This window comes from Sipha flava, unplaced genomic scaffold (assembly GCF_003268045.1).
Source record: "Sipha flava isolate LNK unplaced genomic scaffold, YSA_version1 339_pilon_pilon, whole genome shotgun sequence".
NCBI classification, from domain to species: domain Eukaryota; kingdom Metazoa; phylum Arthropoda; class Insecta; order Hemiptera; family Aphididae; genus Sipha; species Sipha flava.
This window is the reverse complement of record NW_020273031.1, coordinates 543,572-565,391: the sequence shown is the minus strand read 5'-3', so window position 1 is coordinate 565,391 and position 21,820 is coordinate 543,572. Positions and strand designations below refer to the sequence as shown.

At 29.5% G+C, this 21,820-nt stretch overlaps 1 protein-coding gene and 1 long non-coding RNA gene across 2 annotated transcripts; one reads left to right on the top strand and one right to left on the bottom strand.

Moving 5' to 3' along the window:
• Nucleotides 1–2,788: 2,788 nt before the first annotated feature.
• On the top strand, nt 2,789–3,279 carry LOC112687273. Its single transcript, XR_003148960.1, has 3 exons — nt 2,789–2,938; nt 3,018–3,104; nt 3,191–3,279. It is a non-coding gene; the product is annotated as an uncharacterized LOC112687273 (long non-coding RNA).
• A 15,340-nt stretch (nt 3,280–18,619) lies between these two features.
• On the bottom strand, nt 18,620–21,462 carry LOC112687270 (protein CREG1-like). Its single transcript, XM_025559891.1, has 5 exons — nt 20,859–21,462; nt 19,697–19,851; nt 19,412–19,531; nt 19,230–19,320; nt 18,620–19,156 (listed from the first exon to the last, which is right to left on the bottom strand). The coding sequence occupies exons 1-5, from the start codon at nt 21,007–21,009 to the stop codon at nt 18,972–18,974; spliced, it is 702 nt and encodes a 233-aa protein (XP_025415676.1). The 5' UTR covers nt 21,010–21,462; the 3' UTR covers nt 18,620–18,971.
• Between the last annotated feature and the right edge of the window lie 358 nt (nt 21,463–21,820).

Here is a 21,820-nt window from a genome sequence, read left to right as displayed (position 1 = left end):
TGGAGCTAAATATTAAAGTCCTTTCACGTGCATACTTTTTCAGGTTTAGAATAATATTGACAAAATATCAGTAAATATGATGGACCGAACCGGTCCACGAGTCGTATGTTAGAGACCCCTATATTAAATAATTTTAAAAAATGATTTTAATGTAAAAACCAGTATAGTATTTACTTTAATAGGTAATTTAGAAAAAAAAATCGAAAAATGTAATTTTAAATTTTAAATTTTGGTTTTAGAAGTCCCGATGTAGGTAGTCACTCCATGTGTCCTCGCTAAATCCGGTATTGTGTTGATTATATGAACTCGGATTTTATAGAATTAAAAGTACTAAAACAGGTCCCATTTGGAAATCTAAAAAATCTTAAATTGAATGAAAAGCATAAATAATATCAAAAATTGATTTATTTTTAAAAAAAAATGTATATTTATGGACTGGCTAAAAAATGCGAAAAAATTTTTTTTAAATAAAAAATGATTAAAAATTAAAAAAATTAAATAACAAATTCCAACAAGTATCCAGCAATGTCCAACAAGTTTATCTAAACATTGTTGGGAGTTTTTTGAAAAGTTCTGCTAACATTGTAATACTAATGTCTCGGCCCTAAATTAACAACAAAAATTAAAAAAAAATAACATGTAAAGACCTAGGTGAAATTAAATTGGCGTCTGACTACAATCAATTTTTCCTATATTTGAGGTAACATTTTACTAAAGTGAAATCTCTCTATAATATTTTATTCATTTATAATAATTATCTTTCAATAGTAGACATTTTTAAATTTCCCATCAAAAATATATGTACAATAATAAGAGTTATAACTCTTAATAGTGGATATGAACTGTTACGAAAATTAAAAATTAACTCTCATAAATAGACATTATGTATGTATGCTCGGCATCAGGAGTCGGCAAACTTTTGAACCACGCGGGCCATATTTTTTTTCAAATGTTTATCAAAGGCCACATTAAAAAAAAAAAAATACATATGATATATACTAATAATTGTATTGTTATTATATTTGATTATTTTACATAGAAATATGAATGTAAAAAATACGAAAGTTTTCTCCCTGAGTTTGCCTTTTACATACTCGTAGCATTTTTTATTTCAATAAACTTTTTCCCGTGTTGATAACGTCATTAAATATTTGATAGTGATTCGCCACAACCTTGCATGATAAACATCAAAAAGATAGTGATAATCATAGTAGAAACTAGAAGTATCTGTAATATCTACGCCAAATACAAACACCTGTTATTCGTTAATCGTCAAAATTTAGTTAATACCAAAGGTTTAAAATACTTTAATAAAAATAGTAGTTTACTAGTTTAGTACATAGATACACTATACATATAAACACGGCCCATAGGGGGGGGGGCTATAGCCCACTTAGTCCCCCCCTTGGCTACGCCACTAATCCATATGATTTTCCTATTCAATAAATGAAAATTTATTTCGGTTATATCAGTTGTATCCTGTCCATTATGCGAACATGTACATGCATTAATTTATTTAAAATGAACAACAATAAACGAAAATGATTACGAGAGGAGGAATGCACGGGTGTTATAAGTATTTTACCGCGCAAAAATCTACTGCGCGTTCTAAATCTATACCAACACACGAACGATTATTTTTAAGTGCAATAATAGCTGACTCATAGTTTTATGATAAGACAAAACCGAAGAATTCGTTTTGATAATACGATCGGTCCACACATTGGTGATTCTGGAAAGAAAATCCGATAAAATGTGATTTAAAAAAAAAAATTATTCATGATTTAACTGTAAATAAATTTTGTATTATAGGCATTTACTTGAATGCTTAAAATATGGACTTAATGGATACAGAATTGCAATTAATGAGGCTCTTGACATATAACTGAGACCCAAAACAGAAGACACTTTTTTAAAAATTACCTTTTAAAAGCATCAGAATTATATAATTTAATTTAATAATATCATCCCATCGTTAGTACGAGAAAAAATTATTTTTATTATAATCAATTTCATTTGTACCTACATGTGTAAATATTGTAATAATGTTATCATCATAACTAAATCCAATCTTGTCACCCAATTCTAATTCTAGACCAATTTCACCAATTTCAACTTCACCAATTCTAATGTGACACTTATTTAAACATAACAATAATAATTGTTAATCGTATTACTAAACTAATGGCTATAGACGCCAGGTTTGTTTTAAAATTAATATCCATGATTTTTTGAAAAATAATATTTTTACCATACATTTTGTCACTGATTTACGAGTTTCTTCACGCCTCTTACAAAATATTATTTATTTTTGCATTCAAGAAATCACACTATCCGTTAGTACTCGGTATGTATAGTATATAAAACCCGAAGTATATGCGAGCTTTTTCAGTTTTCAAGAACTAACTGTTGGAAATATAAAAGCACATGATATCAGCCACGCGATCGGAATAAAATATCCTATAGCCATAGAAACACGAACATAAGGCTGCAGGACGCGATGTGATGTACCCGTGCGATAAAGCTTTAAAAAATGAAAATGGACCAGTTTTCTTTTGGTCCGCTAACAAGAATCAAGACAGTTTCTATAATATTTTATTAGCATCAACCAGCGTTGCTGAAATTGAAAAATTCAAGTACGGTATAATTACAAAATTATGGGATACCATCACCTCACAAATGGATTGAGAACCTAATAATATTTGCCTGGTACTAAAAATACTATTACATAAACTCGTAATAACGAGTTAATTATTAAAAGGGCGACATTCACTTATGTTTTCTCAGTCCTATAGACGTAAAACATAGCAAATATGCATTCAATAAAACCAAGGACTAGAACCGAACCGAAAAAAACCTTAAATTTTAATTTTAATGAACCTAAACCAGAACCGGAACCACGATAAACAAAGGTTTTTTTCGGTTTTTGATACATTGTGTATGTATTATATATTGCATATTTAAAAATAAAATTGTTTTAAATGTTATATATTAATATAAATTACATGATATTGCAGTATAATTTCAAAATACCAAGAAAACCAATTATTAGCGTGTACTCACAGATTATTTGAGAAAATTGATACTAAAGATCCTACAAAAAAGTAATGACTATAAAAATAAAGTTGTGATTCCAAGTACTAATATAATTCAAACCAAAATGTATAAAAACTCTTTATATTTGTTTCAGTGTTAACAAAAATCAAACATCATAGTTCATAGCTTCATATAAAAGTGTAACATGACTAACTGGATAGCAAAATTCTCACATTTACCAACAATTTTATTTTATAATTATATTGATTTTGTACAATTTTGATGGATTAATAAAATTAAAATTTTTTTAATAGGAAAGTGTGATAATGTATATTAATATTCATGGCATATACTTTTTTCCATGTCAACAAAAAAGTTGAAACACGTTAAAAATGGGTTTCAACCGGAACCAGAACAGAAATCTTAATTTTGTATTTTTAAATATTGGAATCCAAATCGGATCGGAGAATTTATATTTAAAATAACTGGAATTTAAATAAAAACCATTAAAATTGTAAAGGCCCAGTCACTAAGTAGAACTAAAATTATGTTATTATAGATTAAATATTAGATTTATCCAATAAATTATCAAAATGAAAGGGAATACGATTATCTGTGTTTGTATGTATGTTTATTTTACGATAATTTCATTTTAAAAGGAATTTGAATAAATAAAATATTAAAATTAAATAATTTAAAAAAAATCTTATAATTCGATTAGAAACTGGACCACTCATTCACCATTAAAATATTACGAGGTAGAGTATTTGCTCTACATGATTATGGGATTTGATGACCATTGGGATTAAGTGACCGATTTAACATGCAAATTTATTTGTATTGGATATATTAGCCAGAAAACACCGGCACACAGTGGTATCAAGAAAGTATGTAGCGGGCCAAAAATAGAATTTATTTAATCGAGTTTTATATAAATAACTATATATGTGTGTGTTTACTACTATATATAGATAACGTTAATTACATTTTTACCTATAGTAATAGTCATTAACTGTTGCCATGAGCACAATGAAATCGTTTAACTGTTGAATTGCACCAAAACATGTATTAAGACACGTAATATTTAAATTATATTTTTTTGACATTTCGTTTAATTGAAATTAATTAATATTGTATTGTGATCAAATTGGACCTTACCTTGGATAATATTCAAGGTAAATTTTCACTAACTTTGTTTTTTTTTTTTTAATTTAAAACTGTGTGATTAATTTATGTATTAGTAAAAATATGCACTGCACTTTTTAATTTTCAAAAAGGTGGCTACCATTTGTGGGAGTTCTGGGAGGTTCAAATTTTTTTTTCTTAAATCTCAATACATGTATATTTAAATATGCTATCGATTATTTGCCCCAATTTGCCTCAATTTGCCCCAATTTACCCCAATTTGCTCCAAATTGAAATATTAAATTTATTCTGTTTAGATATAAGTAATGATCACGATCCGAAAACCTTTGAGCAAGTGAATATCAACAAACTTTTTCTGGAAACGAAAATGAAATGGAATTTAATGTAATTAACGATACAAGTGTATTTATGTTTTGTTTAGTCCTTTTGCAATTGATATTACATCCAAATTCAAATGAAAAAAATATTTTATGGTTAAATCAAAAACCTTCATCGACCAGTTACCTACTGTCATCCGATCAAAATTTTTCGAAAAAGAAACACCGAATAATATTTTAAAACATGTAAAAGACGTTTAAAATAAAATTTCTAATTTTAAAATTTAGAAATTAAGATTAATGATGATTTGGTCAATGTTCGGTATACTATGATACTTAGTATGGTAAATGGGAAGGTCATTAATGCGTCAACAAATACGTCAAGTGCCACATGTTTTATTTGTAAATACAATACTTTAAGTATAAATAAATTAAACAATATACATGCATTTGAAATGAATGAAAATAACATAAAGTATGAATTATCATCTTTGCACTTGTGAATAAAATGTTTAGAATGGATTTGGAATATCAGTTGTAATTGAATTGTGTAGAAACTACTAAACAGTTGAGTGAAGAGCAAAAAAAGTTAGTTTCGCAAAGGAAGGAAGTAATACAAAAGAGATTTTGGAATAAAATGGGATTAAAAGTAGATAAAGTTATTCAAGGATCGGAAACATCTAATACTGGTAATGTGGCAAGACGTTTTTTTAACAATCACGAAAAATTAGTTGATATTACTTGTATAAATGTAGAATTAGGTAATTAATCAAATAAGTGCGATTTTATGTGTTATTTCTAGTGGTCGCAAAATTAATACCGAAAAATTTGATAACTATGCTAAAATGACAGCACAACTTTATGTAGAGCTGTATGATTAATACAGAATGCTACCATCAGTATATAAATTATTAATTCACGGAGCACTTGTAATAAAATATTCTCTGTTGCCAATCAGGTTTTTTTCAGAAGAAGCGTAAGAAAGTAGAAATAAAGATTATAAAAGATATCGTGAACATCACACAAGAAAAACTTCACGAATAAATACAAATGCAGACTTATTGCATTCTCTTCTCATTTCTTCTGATCCTTTAATAACATCAAAAAGAACATTAACTAAAAATCCTAAAACTCAACTCTCAATAGATGCATTGGATTTAGTAGATGCTTCTAAAGAAACAGATAAGGAAAGTGATTCAGAAACTGTTTCTGAAACAGATTCAGAATAAAATAACAATGACTTATTATTGAAAAATAAACATAAACATAAATTTTAAATTAATAATAAATATGTATTTTATGTATATTACGTTATTATATAAACTGTTATATTACAATGTAAAACTTTGTGGCAATACTTCTTTATATTTTTTTTTAATAATTGTATATTATAATTAATTTGATAATAATCTCATTAAAGTAAAAATTGTAAAAATAGTATAATAAAGGTAAAATAAATTTATTTACTTGTTATAAGCATTTAACCCAACTTCAGTAACTTGTAGGTCTATATTTTATAAAATAATTATTTTGGCCACCTAGAAAGAAAATTGAGACCATTCGCACAGTGCAATAACTAATTGCAAAACTATTGTATCTGTTTTGTTATTAATCTTCAGATAAAGTTAGGGTCCTGATTGAGTGCTGCAACGCGGGATTCCAGAAAACGCAAAACTATTGTTATTGTAGTCAATGCGTATTCGTGACGTAGTAATTTATAAATTATTTTAACATTTTTCTTTTCTTTATGGTCCCTTCATAAATTAAGAAAATAATCACGAAGTTGAGTGAATAAGAATTATGAATTTAAATGCTTGCATAAACCTATAATATATCGTTCATGCAATCTTGAAAAAATTATGTCTTTAAAATTAATATTTTAATTAACATTTAGATTTCTTATAAAATTCCGGAAAATGAAAAGCACTCAGATACGTGGTTTGAATCTGATAGATTATTTTTGACGAAGCAAAGAATAACAAATATTGTGGTGGAATGAAATTTTATGCGTGTTCACATACTTATGACTAGACAATTATTATTTTAATAATATTTCCTGAGTGTGTACTGAAAAAAATCGTTATTAATATTTTCAATAAGAAGTAGAACAGTCATATATTTTAATTTTCATAAAATTTTTACTAAGAAATTAAAATATGTTTTGATAAAATATTCTGTTATACATTTATATAATATTATTATTAGCATATTTTTTTTGGAATAATTTCGCATTGCTGTTTCACGCTAATGGTTCGCCACAATCGTGTAAACGTACGTACCCATGCGGTGCACTGGCTACAAAGTCGCAGTATAATATATTTTACAAATGCGAAAGCATTCACGCTAGTATTTCCGACTAGATACTTATGCATGAACGTTATCGTATCTGTTGAATATATTGTGCTGTAGCTTTGCTCCGAGTAGACAAACTAGCGTTCGCACGAGTTTGTAATTGTACGGTTATAGAATTGAAAATACGAATTTTCGTTTACTAAATTTACTTACTTGATTTACTTTGTCATGCGTAAGTTCTATCGTTATAGATATTTGCAAATTTCAACTATATACAGTGTGTTCTACGATAATGGTAACATGAAATATCACCTTGTATTCTATTCGGATTTTTAACGGGTTTCTATTGTAAGAAAAATTGTTTTACTGTGCATGTGCGGTAAAAATTTCAAAAATAAGCGTAAATTCAAGGACTTTTACGAACAAAAAAATCCGAATAAAAAATAAAAGGTGATGCCTTGGAAATATTTCATGTTACCATTATAACAGAAAACACTGTATATACGAGTAGTTGAAATTAGCAAATGTTTTTAATTACAGAACATACGGCTCACAAAGTAAATCAAGTAAGTAAATTTAATAAACAAAAATTCGTATTTGCAATTCTACAACCGTACAATTACAAACTAGTGCGAACTGGCTGAAATATTCTCCAGTAGTTTGCCAACTCGGAGCAAAGCTACAGCACAATATATTCTACAGATACGATAACGTTCAGGGATAGGTGGTATCTAGTCGGAAACACAAGCGTGAAGGTTTCCGCATCTGTAGAATATATATATATATTTATATATTTATAGAATATATTATACTTCAACTTTGTTGCCGGCTCACCGCAGGGATACGTACGTTTACACGATTGTGCGGCCACGGCGACGGCGGCGGCGGTGGTTCACCGGCACTTGGGCAACGTGGACTTTACGTTTATTATCTTTTTCACCAGTATTTTGTTTGTCCGGACCATATCCGACTGCTTCTTGCTGCGGTTGATGTAAGACGACGACACTTGAACCGCGCCCGTCGGCCTCGCGCCCATTTTCGCCTCCACGTAAGTGTTTTTCACCCTCGCGGCCGTCGTCTTCCCGTCCGCGCCTAGCGGCTGCACGATCCCGAACCCGAGAAGAGCGCGCGATTTCGGCTGAGGCTGCAGGAGGTTGTCCCGGCTCGTGAACGCCACCGCTTCGCGTCCGCACGCCGCCGCAGCCGCCACCACCGTTCTCGCGTTAGACCTTTTGGCCACCGTCGCGTCACCCTTGCCCGCCGCCGGCGCGTTAATCTTGCTGCGGTCGACAGCCGGCGTCCGCTTGGCCTCCACCGGTTTCACGGGGGCACGTCGCACCGGCCGTCGGTCCGTACCGCAAGTCGTCGACCCTTCGCCGCGATTCAAACCCGTTTCCCTCGGTCGTTTTTGGACCGCGATCGTCGTCGATCGTTTCTGCGCGACGACCGCATCGCGGACGACATTCGGTCGTTTACGTCCGTCATGCGTTCCGACCGCCGGTGACGACTTTTCGCCGTCCGACTTCGGTTTTCCTCCCGGACCCCCGAGGGCTGACCGTTCAGTCACCGTTGGGCTCTTGTCGACCGTTGTCTTGTCGCAACACGTTGACGCCTTGCGACGGACGTCCGACGGGCTCCTCTCGACCGCGGTAACGGCTTGTACTACCGGAACACTCTCCAACACTGGCTTATTCTCCGAGCTCTTCGCGTACCTATTACTATCGGTTTCGAGTTCTTGTTTCAACCATTTACTTATCGCCGGTATGTCGACATCGGTTCGCAGATCATCCGCGCTCCAATCGCTGCTAGTGCAATCGGTGGACTCTTCCAACACGCCATAGTCTGCTGGGATATTTATATCCCAAATTTCGGAGTACGATTTTAACATGGAAGTCATGGTTTGGCTGTATGATTTTTGGAATAAAATTTAATTTAAAAAACTCAAGTCGCGGGATAGTCGAACCGTCGGGATAGTCGAAATTACAATTGTATAGTATATTGAATATTTACTCGATCAGGTACCCCGATGGTAACAGTCGTTATAGGTTTCAACAACGATTTTAATTTTTCAATTACTGTATTATTTTAACTGGCCAGCATAAATCGCATACTTGAATTTTAAATCGTAAGCCGCGTGTTACACAGTAATTATAATGAAGATTTGGATAACGTAAAATATTGAGCGTCTGTTGTCTTGCCCCTACTACATTTTCCATGTGGACCTGATTTGTTTATTCCAAACGCCGCACAGTGGGATCAAATTCAATTCTAGCTGGGTAAAATGTATTACAAATTACCAAACTATTTTGTGTATACCAACTTTAAATATTTACATATAAAAGTCGAAACAGTGCATCGAATACCAATGACTTAAGAGGGCGCAATAGTGAAAAAATATCTAATACACCTATAAAGATAACATTTGTCGACTAAGTGTCGACCGTGGCACTAAATGTTTCAAAAAATATATTTAATTTAAAAAAAAATATCTATTTTGTGATTTTTTACACTACATAATAATTGTGATAATTGACCCATGATAAAGCCAAAGGGGGCAGTTGCTCCTATTTACCCATCCCTGCGGACGTTCTTGTATGTTTTTAATCACACCCTCCACGATAACTTAAACATTGAACCAGCTGTAAATTTAGTTAAAATCCACTATAAAAAATTCCACTTCAAATTACATTATCACCCAAATCCTTTAATTGCAAACCAGCACACTGTCTCAATTCCTGACAATCCTCCTCACCGTATTAAAAAACGTTTGTGTCGTGACCTATTAGTTTAAAATCATTGTCTGTTCGCCTGGCGTAACTCACCAAAAGGTTCCTATCACTTGATAGCTTCCCTGATCTATATCCCAAAGTCAGATTTATAATATTACCACATTTCCTTATTGTATTTATTTTAGTATAGATTGTAAATTTTTAATAAAAAAGAAAAAAAAATGTTATCTTTTATTTTCATCTAGATAGCATTTTAGTTATCTTTACGCAACACTGTAAATACCCTCTGCTGTAGTTATTATTTTATAGGTTTTTGTGTCAACTACTTTATGATCGACAAATATAATTAGAAAATGTTTGTATCTTTTCTTTAACCATTACATAATAAAGAATGATAATTGGGATAAGTTAATGTTGGATTAAATTACGTTAAGAAGTTAAACCAATACTCTATAATTGTAAATATATTATCGATGTACGATGTCATTAATTAGTGTAAAAATTAGCTTACGGAGTCTAATTTTTCACGAATCATATAACAAATGGAATTCTAAATTAAAGTGTTTATATTTTAATAAATAAATAAATAAATAAATGCTTAGCCTGGAGTATATATAGGTATTGTTATATTTGTGATGTACGATCGGTTTCGAATTAAAAATTCATCATCAAGTTATATACAAAGTCATTGAAATTACTACTCATATTTATATTTTATTTTATAGAAAAGAAAATCCAAAACATTTATCAAAACTTTTTTTTTTTTTTACAAGTGCAATGAGACTTGATAACTGAAGCCAAGTAAATAAATATCTTATACTCGTACTTCTTACACATCAAGAATCTACTTGTTAAAATTATAGCTCACTTTAAATCTAGTAATTTGTTATAAAAATATCATCTATTTTACTGTCAAATTCATTATTAATCAGTATCATTCAAAAAATATTAAAAATATTTAAATTTATAATAGTGTAATGCATAAAACATAACTCAAAGTATAATATTGTTTGTTAATTATTTATTAATTTCCTATTATTTTATTACATACTTTATTAAATTATTAATATATATTGTTAATATACTTTTTTTACTACGATGGGTACAACAATACAATAGATATTTAATGGATGGCATTTTAAAATCTGCCCCTAAATGGCATATTCGTTAATCCGGCACCGGTCCGTAGACATCTATTATGATAATAACTGAATAATTCATCATTTATTGATGTTACCAACAATCAGCACATCGTTAGGTCATTACTTTCGCTACGCCGGAGAGAACAATGTTCAACATTGAAACGTTCAAAATCGTACTAAGACCGATCATGATGGAAGTATGTCTTAATGAATTATTTACAATAAATATCAACAAAAAAGAAGATCTTATCGAATTCGAAGTTCTATGAATAGTATTTATAGTTATTTTTTAAACATTTCCGAACATAGAATTAGGATGGACTGTATAAAATCGACGGTATTTAATTGGGTTGGTAGTACAACATATTCCTCTTAAATAATGCACGTAATTATTGTAATGTACACAATCATACAATTTGATAATGCGGCCAAAATTAAAATAATTTATAATAATAATAATAATTACATCGTCCCGTGTCAAACCGTCTAACATTTCACGAGTGCCTACCAACAGTTTTTTTCTTTGTTTTTCCATCCAGTTTTGTATAATACCATTTTCCTAGCCCAAAAAAAAAAAAGTTGTACACTACGTGTCTGGATACTAATTTAAACGTTGGGCGGCGGCCAATGGACGACTGATAATATAATACGATTTGAATCGGCGGATGCGTGTCGCCGCCAAAAGCCGAAGACGGGAAGTACGGTCGAAATTACGTTAATCATCGCAACACAAAATAATATTTATTTTTATTAATACCGAACACGATGTGTTCATACATTGTCCATCGCAATCGCACAAATTTAATACACTCGCACGTGCATTTCGCGGAAAGTCTTATGTCTTAAAAAGTGACGGCCCCGCTGAGCGTTGTTACACTGTGTATTGAATAATTTATGTACAAAAATATGTTGGAAGTACACGCAACACGCTTGAATCTGAAGGTAAAACGCGGAGATCGTTATTGTTATACGTAGTGTGGTGTGATCTTACGTTATCTTTCTTTCACTTCTGAATCGTTTGTTGAATGTGATCATAGTAGCGTTCAAGCCTGAAATAATGATGTACCATTATTTTGATCTGAGGTCAGCAAAGTGAAACATGTCCATGAAGCATCATGAATCATTTGGATTTTTTAGTCGTTTTTTTTTCCTTTCGTTTTTTCTCGAGCTATACCTCCAAGTGATATCGACCCAGATGGTGTTCCGCCTATATGTTACATTGGAACTGAAAAAGATGTACAGAAATCAGCGACTCGAAATTCGTTTAATATATAATCGAATGCTGGGCGAATTAAGTAATTTATTTTACCGTTGGTACTAGAATATTTATTTGTATTTTAACAAAATCTAATTTATACAATGCGTGGAAAATTCTATAAAGACTTTCAAAGTGACTTACTAAATATACGTAGACTTATAAAATTATCTTTTTGAATTTTTTTTTCAGATTTAAACCAAATTTTAGTTTTAAGAACTTATACTAACAAAATAATACATGCAGTTTTAGTGTGATGTAAATTATAATGATGCGAGTAAAGAAAAGCACTCTAACCTAATATAATTTTTATATATATTATATATATATATATGCGTCATTTTTTAGTAAAAAATGAGGAACAAATAAAAATTCAATTTTACTCGATTTTTCATTGCTGAAACTATATAAACATAGAAATATAACGTAATAAATATTGATTGTTATCTGTAGTAAAAAAGTAGTTCTACGAATTATCAATAGGAGATTAAATTTAATGTCAATCAACGTAATACTTGAAACAGTAATAATAGTTCAGTAATTCCATTGATTACGAATCGGATGAAGTGATTATTCCGAAATACGTATAACATCTAATATGATGTTTATTAGGATACTTTATTTTGGAAATTTTGAGCCGTTTTATACAAGATATATAATACTTATTACATGATTTACATTTTAAAAAGTTTCTATTCTTCTAAATTAAAGTATTAATTTTAGTGTAAATAAGTAACAAGGCAATTCAATTTTAAAATATTTATACTGAGAATGCTAAAAAAAGCCTTTTAATGTTTAAAATGTATATTATTACTTACGATAAAATAAGTAGTTTTTAGAAATCAAAATTATTTTTAACAGCATACATTTTTCAATTTTACCCAAAAAATAGTTAAATTATTTTACATGTTCACGGCCATGTGTCAACTATAGTTAACATAGGGTTCTCTTTGGATAAATCCATGTCAAGTATTGTTGACATGGTGTTTATTTATTGTATACATGATTATTTGACTCTGGTTTATTCTAATAAATATTATGATAACATGGTTTTTTTAGTTTTCTGCGTATCCATTGATGTACTTGGTTTTAAGATACAACAGCTGGGTAGCGATTAGTGTGTTTATTGTAGGCATACTATCTTTGTTTTTTAAGAGTGACATTGTATGATTCTTGCATATGTATACAGTTTGATTTTTAATAATTTGTAATTGGATGGAGTACATTCAAACCCTCCATAGTTTTTGTCTATAATAATAATATGTCAGGTATAGACCGAGCAGACCAGATGATAAGATACTACCCAACTCCAAAGAAATGGTTACGTTGTTATAACAAAGTTTTTTTATACTATGGACAAATGATTATGGAATGCTAATTATTTGTTCAACAAGTAAAAAACAAATATGCCACATTTAGATTTTAGAAAAAATGTTACTTTAGTTGGTGTTATGTGTATTTACTTGGTATATAATTCCATATATTGTAATTAATCCATAGATTGTTTATATTTCGAAAGATAATACATAATTCCATAGATTGTATATAATTCCATAGATATAATATAATCCATAGATTGTATATAATACCATAGATATAATATAATCCATAGATTGTATATAATACCATAGATATAATATAATCCATAGATTGTATAAAATTCCATAGATATTATATAATCCATAGAATGTATATGATTCCATAGATTGTACAAAATTCCATAGATATTATATAATCCATAGAATGTATATGATTCCATAGATTGTACAAAATTCCATAGATATTATATAATCCATAGAATGTATATGATTCCATAGATTGTATATAATTCCATAGATATTATATAATCCATAGATTGTATATAATTTCAAAGATAATACATAATTCCATGGATTGTATAAAATTCCATAGATATTATATAATCCATAGAATGTATATGATTTCATAGATTGTATATAATTCCATAGATATTATATAATCCATAGATTGTATATAACACTATAGATATTATATAATCCATAGATAACATAATTGAATTATATTATATAATATTGTATTGTATACAATCTATGGATTGTATATTACCTATGGAATTATGTATTATTTTTGAAATTATATACAAACTATTGATTATATAATATCTATGGAATTTTATGAATTTTATGTTGTGGTTTTTTTTATACGACATTTAAAATTATGGGGTGGCCGTGAACGTGTTAAGACACGTTATTTTACTGGAACTTGCTATGATAATCACGATAAATATATATTGTTGCAAATAATGTTTATTTATATTTAGTATCTTCCCATGTTTTAACTAGACAAAAGCATCATGGCAGATGAAAATATTATTTTGTTTTTTGGGTAACCAACTTTTTATTAAATATAAAAAATTAATTAATAGATAGGTTACATCCTTTAGATATGCCGCATCCTTGCGAAGGTGCATTTAATTTAATCCTTTAAATTATCAAAAGAAATCCAATATATATATCATTTTTTTCGTCCTCTTTTTTGTCATCACATCGCCTGACTAATTTTCTTTTATTATTTTGAATTGTGTAACTTCATAATTTCAATTTGAGCCAACTCCTCCTCTGTTGACATATTGACTATGGGATACAGATGACAAATTCACAATTATTGAAAATAAAATAATAATCGACCACGTGTTTTATTATTTCATGTGTGCTCTCCACGTAACATGTTAATGTATTTCGACAGGAAATGTTTAACATACGGTAAAGTCAATGTACACGGGACAGTTTTCGAAATGTCGCGCGTTAATTTTACAGCGCAACACTCGTGTGTTGCACATTATTCAATTGAATATACTACGAACGAAACGCTTCGTAAATAGATGGTAAAAATGTTACGCAGCAAAATAACACCCGTGTGTTCCTAGCCTTGGAAGAAGTACCGGCAAAATACGAGCAACATTCAATGCAGTTTTTAACTAGTTACATAGTTAACTAGTTAACTAGGCGACACAAATGTCATCCAGTGGTTATACTCTGTCGACAATATTTTGAAATATTGGGCAAAATAATGTGAAACAAACGTATAATACTGTAATCGTACTATGGTATTACATTCACTATTTTGAGAAAAACATTTTTTTTCGCCCAGTGAAAATTCCTTATAAAATGCACTGGCGATATTTTACAGCGCAACATTTTTACCGCGCCGTAATTTCACAGCGCGTTTTGTTGAAGTACATTAAAATGATTAAAGCACAACACACGAGTGTTAAAATTAACGCGAGTTATTTCGAAAAACTGTCGCGTGCACCATGAATTTACCGCGCGTTAAAAATATCGCGCGACAAGGACTTGGCCGTTTGTACGCATTGAAATATATGAGAGACAACACACGAACGGTAATAAACGCGCGGTAGAATGTTATTTTTCACTTTTAAACGTAATCATTGTTATGTAATTTGCTTTTCTGTAAACATGTCGATCAAGTTTAACATGGATTTGTCAAATGATAACTGTCAAATGCTCGACGAAGATATCTTAGATATCGATCTGTAAATAACGTGTACTCATGTATTTGATAATTTATTTTTGATTGCGTCTCCCTATAGGAGAACATTTTATAATTCCCCGTGACTGTCCACTGTATAGACGTTTTACTGTATAACAAAACGAAATTAAATCGCAACAATTGATTACAAGAAATTATATTTTTTTAACTGAAATTATAAAATCCGTTTTTAAAATTCTTACACTTCAAGAAAAAAATGTATTTTTTAATTTAATAATTCATAGCAGCATAATGATTTCAATTAACGATGTAAGTTCTAAAACTGTTGTGAGTTAAATTAAAAAGTGATTTTTTTTTAATAGTGTTTGTTTGCTTGTTCTAGATTTTGCCCGAAAACATTCAAGTTGATAACGAAAATGTAATCAAAGATAGTGAAACATTTTTAGAAAAGTTAAGACTCGAGATCAAAAACAGTGACACTTGAAACAATTTAGTAACAGACGACAATTTTGAAAGAATGGAAAACGATGAGTTCAATTGTGCATTATAAAACTGAAAATAATATTAAACGTCTTCAGAAATACTTATGCATATTGCTATATAAAAAGTAAACATGGTTTTTATGTAACATTAAATGCACATATTTTGAAATTTGTTATGTGTAAATAGATAAGATTTACACTACATGGAACCACTAATATTATTACATTTTGTGATTCTTATAATTATAAATAAAAAAAAAAAAAAGAGCTAAACTTCTAAGTCGAGTAAGTCTCCATGGTTGGGTGAGATACAGAGATGGGTGAATGGTACTGTTGTATTAGTATTTTAAACTTGATTCCAAAAATGCTATCAAAAAATCGATTTTGTGTGAAATAGGGATGAATCATTTTATATTTATAAAGATGGTTGATAAAGTAACAGAACCAAATTTCTTAATAAGGTTGGTTGAACTTTTAATGTTCCAACTTTTGCAAAAAAGGAATTTAAAATTTAAGAAATCGACATAAACATTAAAAATTGTTCAAAACTATGAACTGTCCTTTAAATGCTTATATAGGTACGAGTAAGTAGGTAATCAGTAAATGTATCAACTCACGGGTTAATATTTACAAGATAATAACTAAATAAATAATTTCAATAAAATGTCAGATTTCTTCAAAATTTCATTTTGTAATCTTTATAAAACTTTTTTACCACTTTCCAGTAATTTCTTTTTATTATTGCCACAAAGAAAATATTACGAAAAATGTTGTATCCAATTTTTAGTCTTAAATATAAAAATTAAAAGTTATGAAAATGTTTAACAATAAATATGTCGTGGGTTTTCTTGATTTTTATTGTTTTGTCGAAAATCTGGCAGCAAAGTCTAAAGTAAATGTTGGTGTATAGATGAGGCTACTCGATGGTACAGTTACAATATATTTGAACTTCTTATCAACAGTAACAATGACAGCGATCAAACCAGTCATATAATAATAAATTTTTAAAAACACTTAGAAAAATAAAAATAAAAACACTTTATAGTTCTAGTTGTTGCGTAGTGTTGAATAGAGAGGAGAATGTTTTAAATAATAACTCAATTATAAATTGAATAGGTAACTGTTTATTATAAAATATTTTAAGTTCAAACATTAGTCGTGAAATAATTCTAAGCCCAAAAAATTTAATTGTGAAATAAACTGGCGTGGAGGTGCTTGCTACTATCGGACTAAAACACATCTGAATACGGGTCTGTTAAGCACCTCATTATATAGGTACCCCGTTTTCGTGTGATCTCTCTGTCATTCGTTTTCTCATCTCCATGAATTCAATACTGGAATGTAATATTGCTATTTTAATTAATCTCTTTTAGTATATTTGGTCGCTGAAAAAGGGATTGCAGTTCATCGTTGTGTAGTTCTCTCCATTCATTTGTCTGGGCATCAAAGTGTGCCTTATACATTTTCCCGAGTACTTTTCCTTTAAACATTGCCATCCTCAGACCCCCGATAAGCTGGTGAATGCGGTAATCCGGTCAACATATAAATCATAAATCTTAAAGCGATATCTTGTACATATAATAGTATAATGGTTTGTCAATTAAGAGAACGTACTCTTGAAATGAAAATTAAGGGTATTATTCAGAAAAAAAAAACTGGCTAATATACTATACTTTTAATAGCGTGTTCTCTCCGATGTTACACGCGTACACGTTTTGGTTACATGTCCTCTTAAGTTCTACTATTATACAGTTTTTTTTCTTTATAAATCATTATCAAAGGTGGGCATTAACTAGTTAAATTAACTGTTAGAATAATTTAGCTTTTCACAGTTGATTTAAAAATGATTTATCAAGTTAAAAAAAATTGAAATTTTTCATTTATACACAAATATTAATATAAAAATTAAATAATCGTGTAAAGTAAAATGGTCACTACAATGCACATCAGATATCATATTAGATTTTGTATGTTGGGGCTCACCTTAGGGTATTAGGTTCCGGCCGGGGATACAGAATATTATGTATAAATAATTTTAAATTTAAAGATAAATAAATACGGTAGAGAGTGGCCCCTTCATGTACCATGTCATAGTATTTTTCAAACATATTCACTTTTTATGTAATATATATAATAATTAAACAAAGGTAATTAACTCTTTTTAAAAAAGAGTTAACATTTTACTCCTTATTAACTTTTAACTTATTTAAATTTTTATTGAGTTAAATTAATGAATTGTTAACTTATCGATCTGGTGCTCTCTTAACTTAATTCGATTTAATTATTTTCACTAACTTGCCCACCTTTGTTCATTATATTAAAGTTATTTTACAATTTAAAGTTCAATAAATATAAAGGTGGTGGACATAAAAATAAAAATCTTATTAATTTGTTTAGGTAATCCTGAACAATTTCCAGTGATCCAGACAACGATTAGTCTGATTTGTCCGGACTATCGATGCTCTACTGTATACTTAATTAACTAACATTTTTTACTTTTTTTCAAATATAATATGAAATATTAAATTGTAATAAACAGTACCAATAATAAATTATCAACATTCATAATCATACTTAATTTAACTGATTAGGGCATTGATATGTTTCATTAACAGATAACATAGTATAAAAAGTATAAAAAGTACTACATAATCAATATATATATTAAATACTATATATCAATAATATGGTATGCAGCATTTAAAGGCTTTAAGATTATAATAAGTATAAATACACAAAACAATTACATTTATTCATAATTTATTTGATTGAGCAAGAGAAATATGTTTACAATTGATACATAAATATATATATATATTATTAATAATTATTTTATACATTTTAAATTCATAAGTAATTTCCAATATTTCACCTAAATAAAAACTGACCAAGATTAAACCTGTGAGATCACAGGTCATCTTTGACAGATTTAACTATAAACATCATGTGTTTAAAATGTTAACAAATAAAAATAGTTAACTACTATTTAGCACACTAAATGATAAATCAGTCTATTAATTTTAAATGGCAATTTTTAGCATAAGTTATCAACACATTTTAATTGAAACTAATACATAACTATTTTAATATTCATCATCAATAATTACTTCTTTTTTAAATGTCAGTACCGAACGTCTCAACTTTGGTAAGTGTTTTATTAATGGTTTTGCGTTAAAATAATCTTCAATACTCGGATATTTACGACCGCCAAATGTATCAATGAGTGTAATGTGTTCAATATTTATTTTACAAAATTGCCACTTATGACCTAAATTAATAAAACAATAACATTTATTAATAAATAAAATAATTTATTAAATTTTGAAGTTAAAATAATTTACCTGGAACATCAATGTTCCATTTACGCATAATAGGGTGTCTTGTCCACAAACTTAATTTAGCTATTTTATATTCAGGATCATCTTTATTCAACTAAAATAAATTAAAAATATATAAATAATTAAATTAATTAATATTTAATAAGCTATATATATATATATATAGCTTATTAAATATTCTATACCTTCACAAATTGTCCTGTCAAAATAACTTGGGCACAACGTGGATCCTCAGGATCATAAGATTTTTGATTGCAGTAATTTGACTGAGCAAGACTCAGTACAAGGGAACAGTTTTTTGTTTTCTGAAAAAAAAAAAATGAATAATAAATTTATAAACAAAAAAATGTAAGCTTTTATGAATTTTTTATTATGTAACATTACTCATATAATATTATCATTTATTGTTTAAATAACTGGAATAAATTGTAAAACTAAATTAAGAAACTATTTTAATGATGTATATTTACCATGACATCCTGAAAAGATAAGTCCATGGGTGAAGCCATGATGTATGGTATACCAGTACTATTTTTGATTGTTCCATCACTAATTGAATATACCCTACCCATTGGCATACCATCCATGAATGATTGATTTCCAATGTAAGACAAAGTTGTCCAATCTAAATAATAACATTTCAAAATTTAACAATAAAAATGGATAAATAATATACAGAATACAATACTAAATAAAATTTATAAATATTTACGCATTTCATTTATTGTTATACCATAGATAATTATTCATAATTATACAGTAATAATATTTGTAATACTAGAAAAAAACACTATATTTATTTTATTATTTAAATGAAATGTAATTTTATTATAAATTTAAAATGTGATCTCTATATGTTTTGATATTTTTTTAGGTCATAATAGATTCTGATATCCAAATTTATTTTTACATATTTATGAATATCAACATTTCATAAGAGTTGTTGTATTTTATAAGTGTTTAAGTATATGAATATAATCTTTACTTTATCTCCTATATTATTTAATTATATTACTTATGTAAAATGGTTTGAAAATAAACTGCTTTATAATATTGTGAAGCAATCAAAATATTCTTAATTTTAATAAAATTAAATATAAATAATATATAATAATAAAAATAATAATAAATCAACAGTTATTGAAGATATTTGATATATATTTTTTTTATTTATATATACTATTAAAAATAATGAAAACAAAGTTTATTCTTTTTTTTTAAGAACTCTAATTCTTTGTTCAATATTTTGTCTAAAAATATGCTGCATGTCACTTTCATTGTAGATTTATTACCCAATATTTTCTAGCTTAGTATATACTTTCATTACTTAATCCAAAGTTCTTTGTCTCTCAGCTGTAGTTCAGAAAAACAAGTGTGTAAATAGAAAACATTTTAAGATTTTCTTTGTTAAGCTAAACGACAACAAAATTATGCAATCACGCAAAGTCGATTGAAAACAATATAGCTTGATCCCTTGATTTATTATACCTTTAACAGTAAGATGTACCTCGAAAACCGAACTTAGTTCAAATGAAAAAAAAAATGTCCCAAAAACCTTGGGAACTGTGGGGGAAAATCGAAAATGTATAAACATGACGGAATGAAAAAAAAAAAAAAAATCAAATCAAATACCTGAATAATGGACTATGTATCGGGCCATGGCGGCGATATCCTTGACTGGCGGCGGATCCTCTACGAAGTGGAAGAACGATAAGCATTGCACATGGTGGCCGTGTGAAAATAATGCCAGGAGAATGGCGAAGAACGGCGCGTGATCGATCATCCTCAAACGTTTGACGAGCACTAGGGGAGACTACCAGCAACGGCCAGACGACAGAACAATAACAAACCGATGCACATCAGAGCTCTCGAGTATTTATGCGTTGTTGCGTCGCGCCAAGTCCATTTTCCGCTGTGACGTAGGAAACGACCACAGCGGATGTGTGCGTAGGTACGAGAACAAAAGAAGGGCAAACGGGTTCACGTGCACCGATTGTTATTCACTCGGTTCTTTGTCTTCTGTTGCGTGTGACGACGACGACGGTTAACTCTCGTCGACCGTCTGATCCATCAAGTCGGACGGCAGTTGCGATCTCTAAGGCGGTTCGCATTCATCGCGTCCTCTCTGATCCTCTGAGCCAAATCGTCACAACCACGGAAACACATACAAATTATATGGCTAATAATGATTGTACTCGAACGCATTATTATTAATAAAAAGCCACAAGTGGGGTATTCAATGGTTTTATTTGTTATCACATTATCAGTACGGAATACGATCGTATTGTTATTATTGTATAGATAATGCTCAGATCATTATTATACCGGTCCGACTACTACTTCTTCTCTAGGAGCAAAGTGAATACAAATCTCAATTCGGGTGGTCGAAACCTTACGTTTTTCTCAATACTTTTCCCAATGTGGTCTGTTACCGATTCGTATTTTATGCGGGTAAATGCTAAACATGTAAATACGATATTGATAATGGGCCGAGAACTTGTTGTTCATACCGGATTGAACATTTATGTAATATCATAATAATATATCGCATACATTTAATAGCTAACCTATGCACGATATATATGGCTGATTAA

What these genes read in the sequence shown, in the direction of transcription:
- LOC112687270 (XM_025559891.1), bottom strand. Translation starts at nt 21,009, where the DNA reads ATGATCGATCACGCGCCGTTCTTCGCCATTCTCCTGGCATTATTTTCA. An exon ending in TATCTTTTCAGGATGTCATG is followed by an intron (nt 19,532 to 19,696) that starts GTAAATATACAT and finishes TTTTTTTTTCAG; the next exon opens with AAAACAAAAAACTGTTCCCT. An exon ending in ATGGAACATTGATGTTCCAG is followed by an intron (nt 19,157 to 19,229) that starts GTAAATTATTTT and finishes TTATTAATTTAG; the next exon opens with GTCATAAGTGGCAATTTTGT.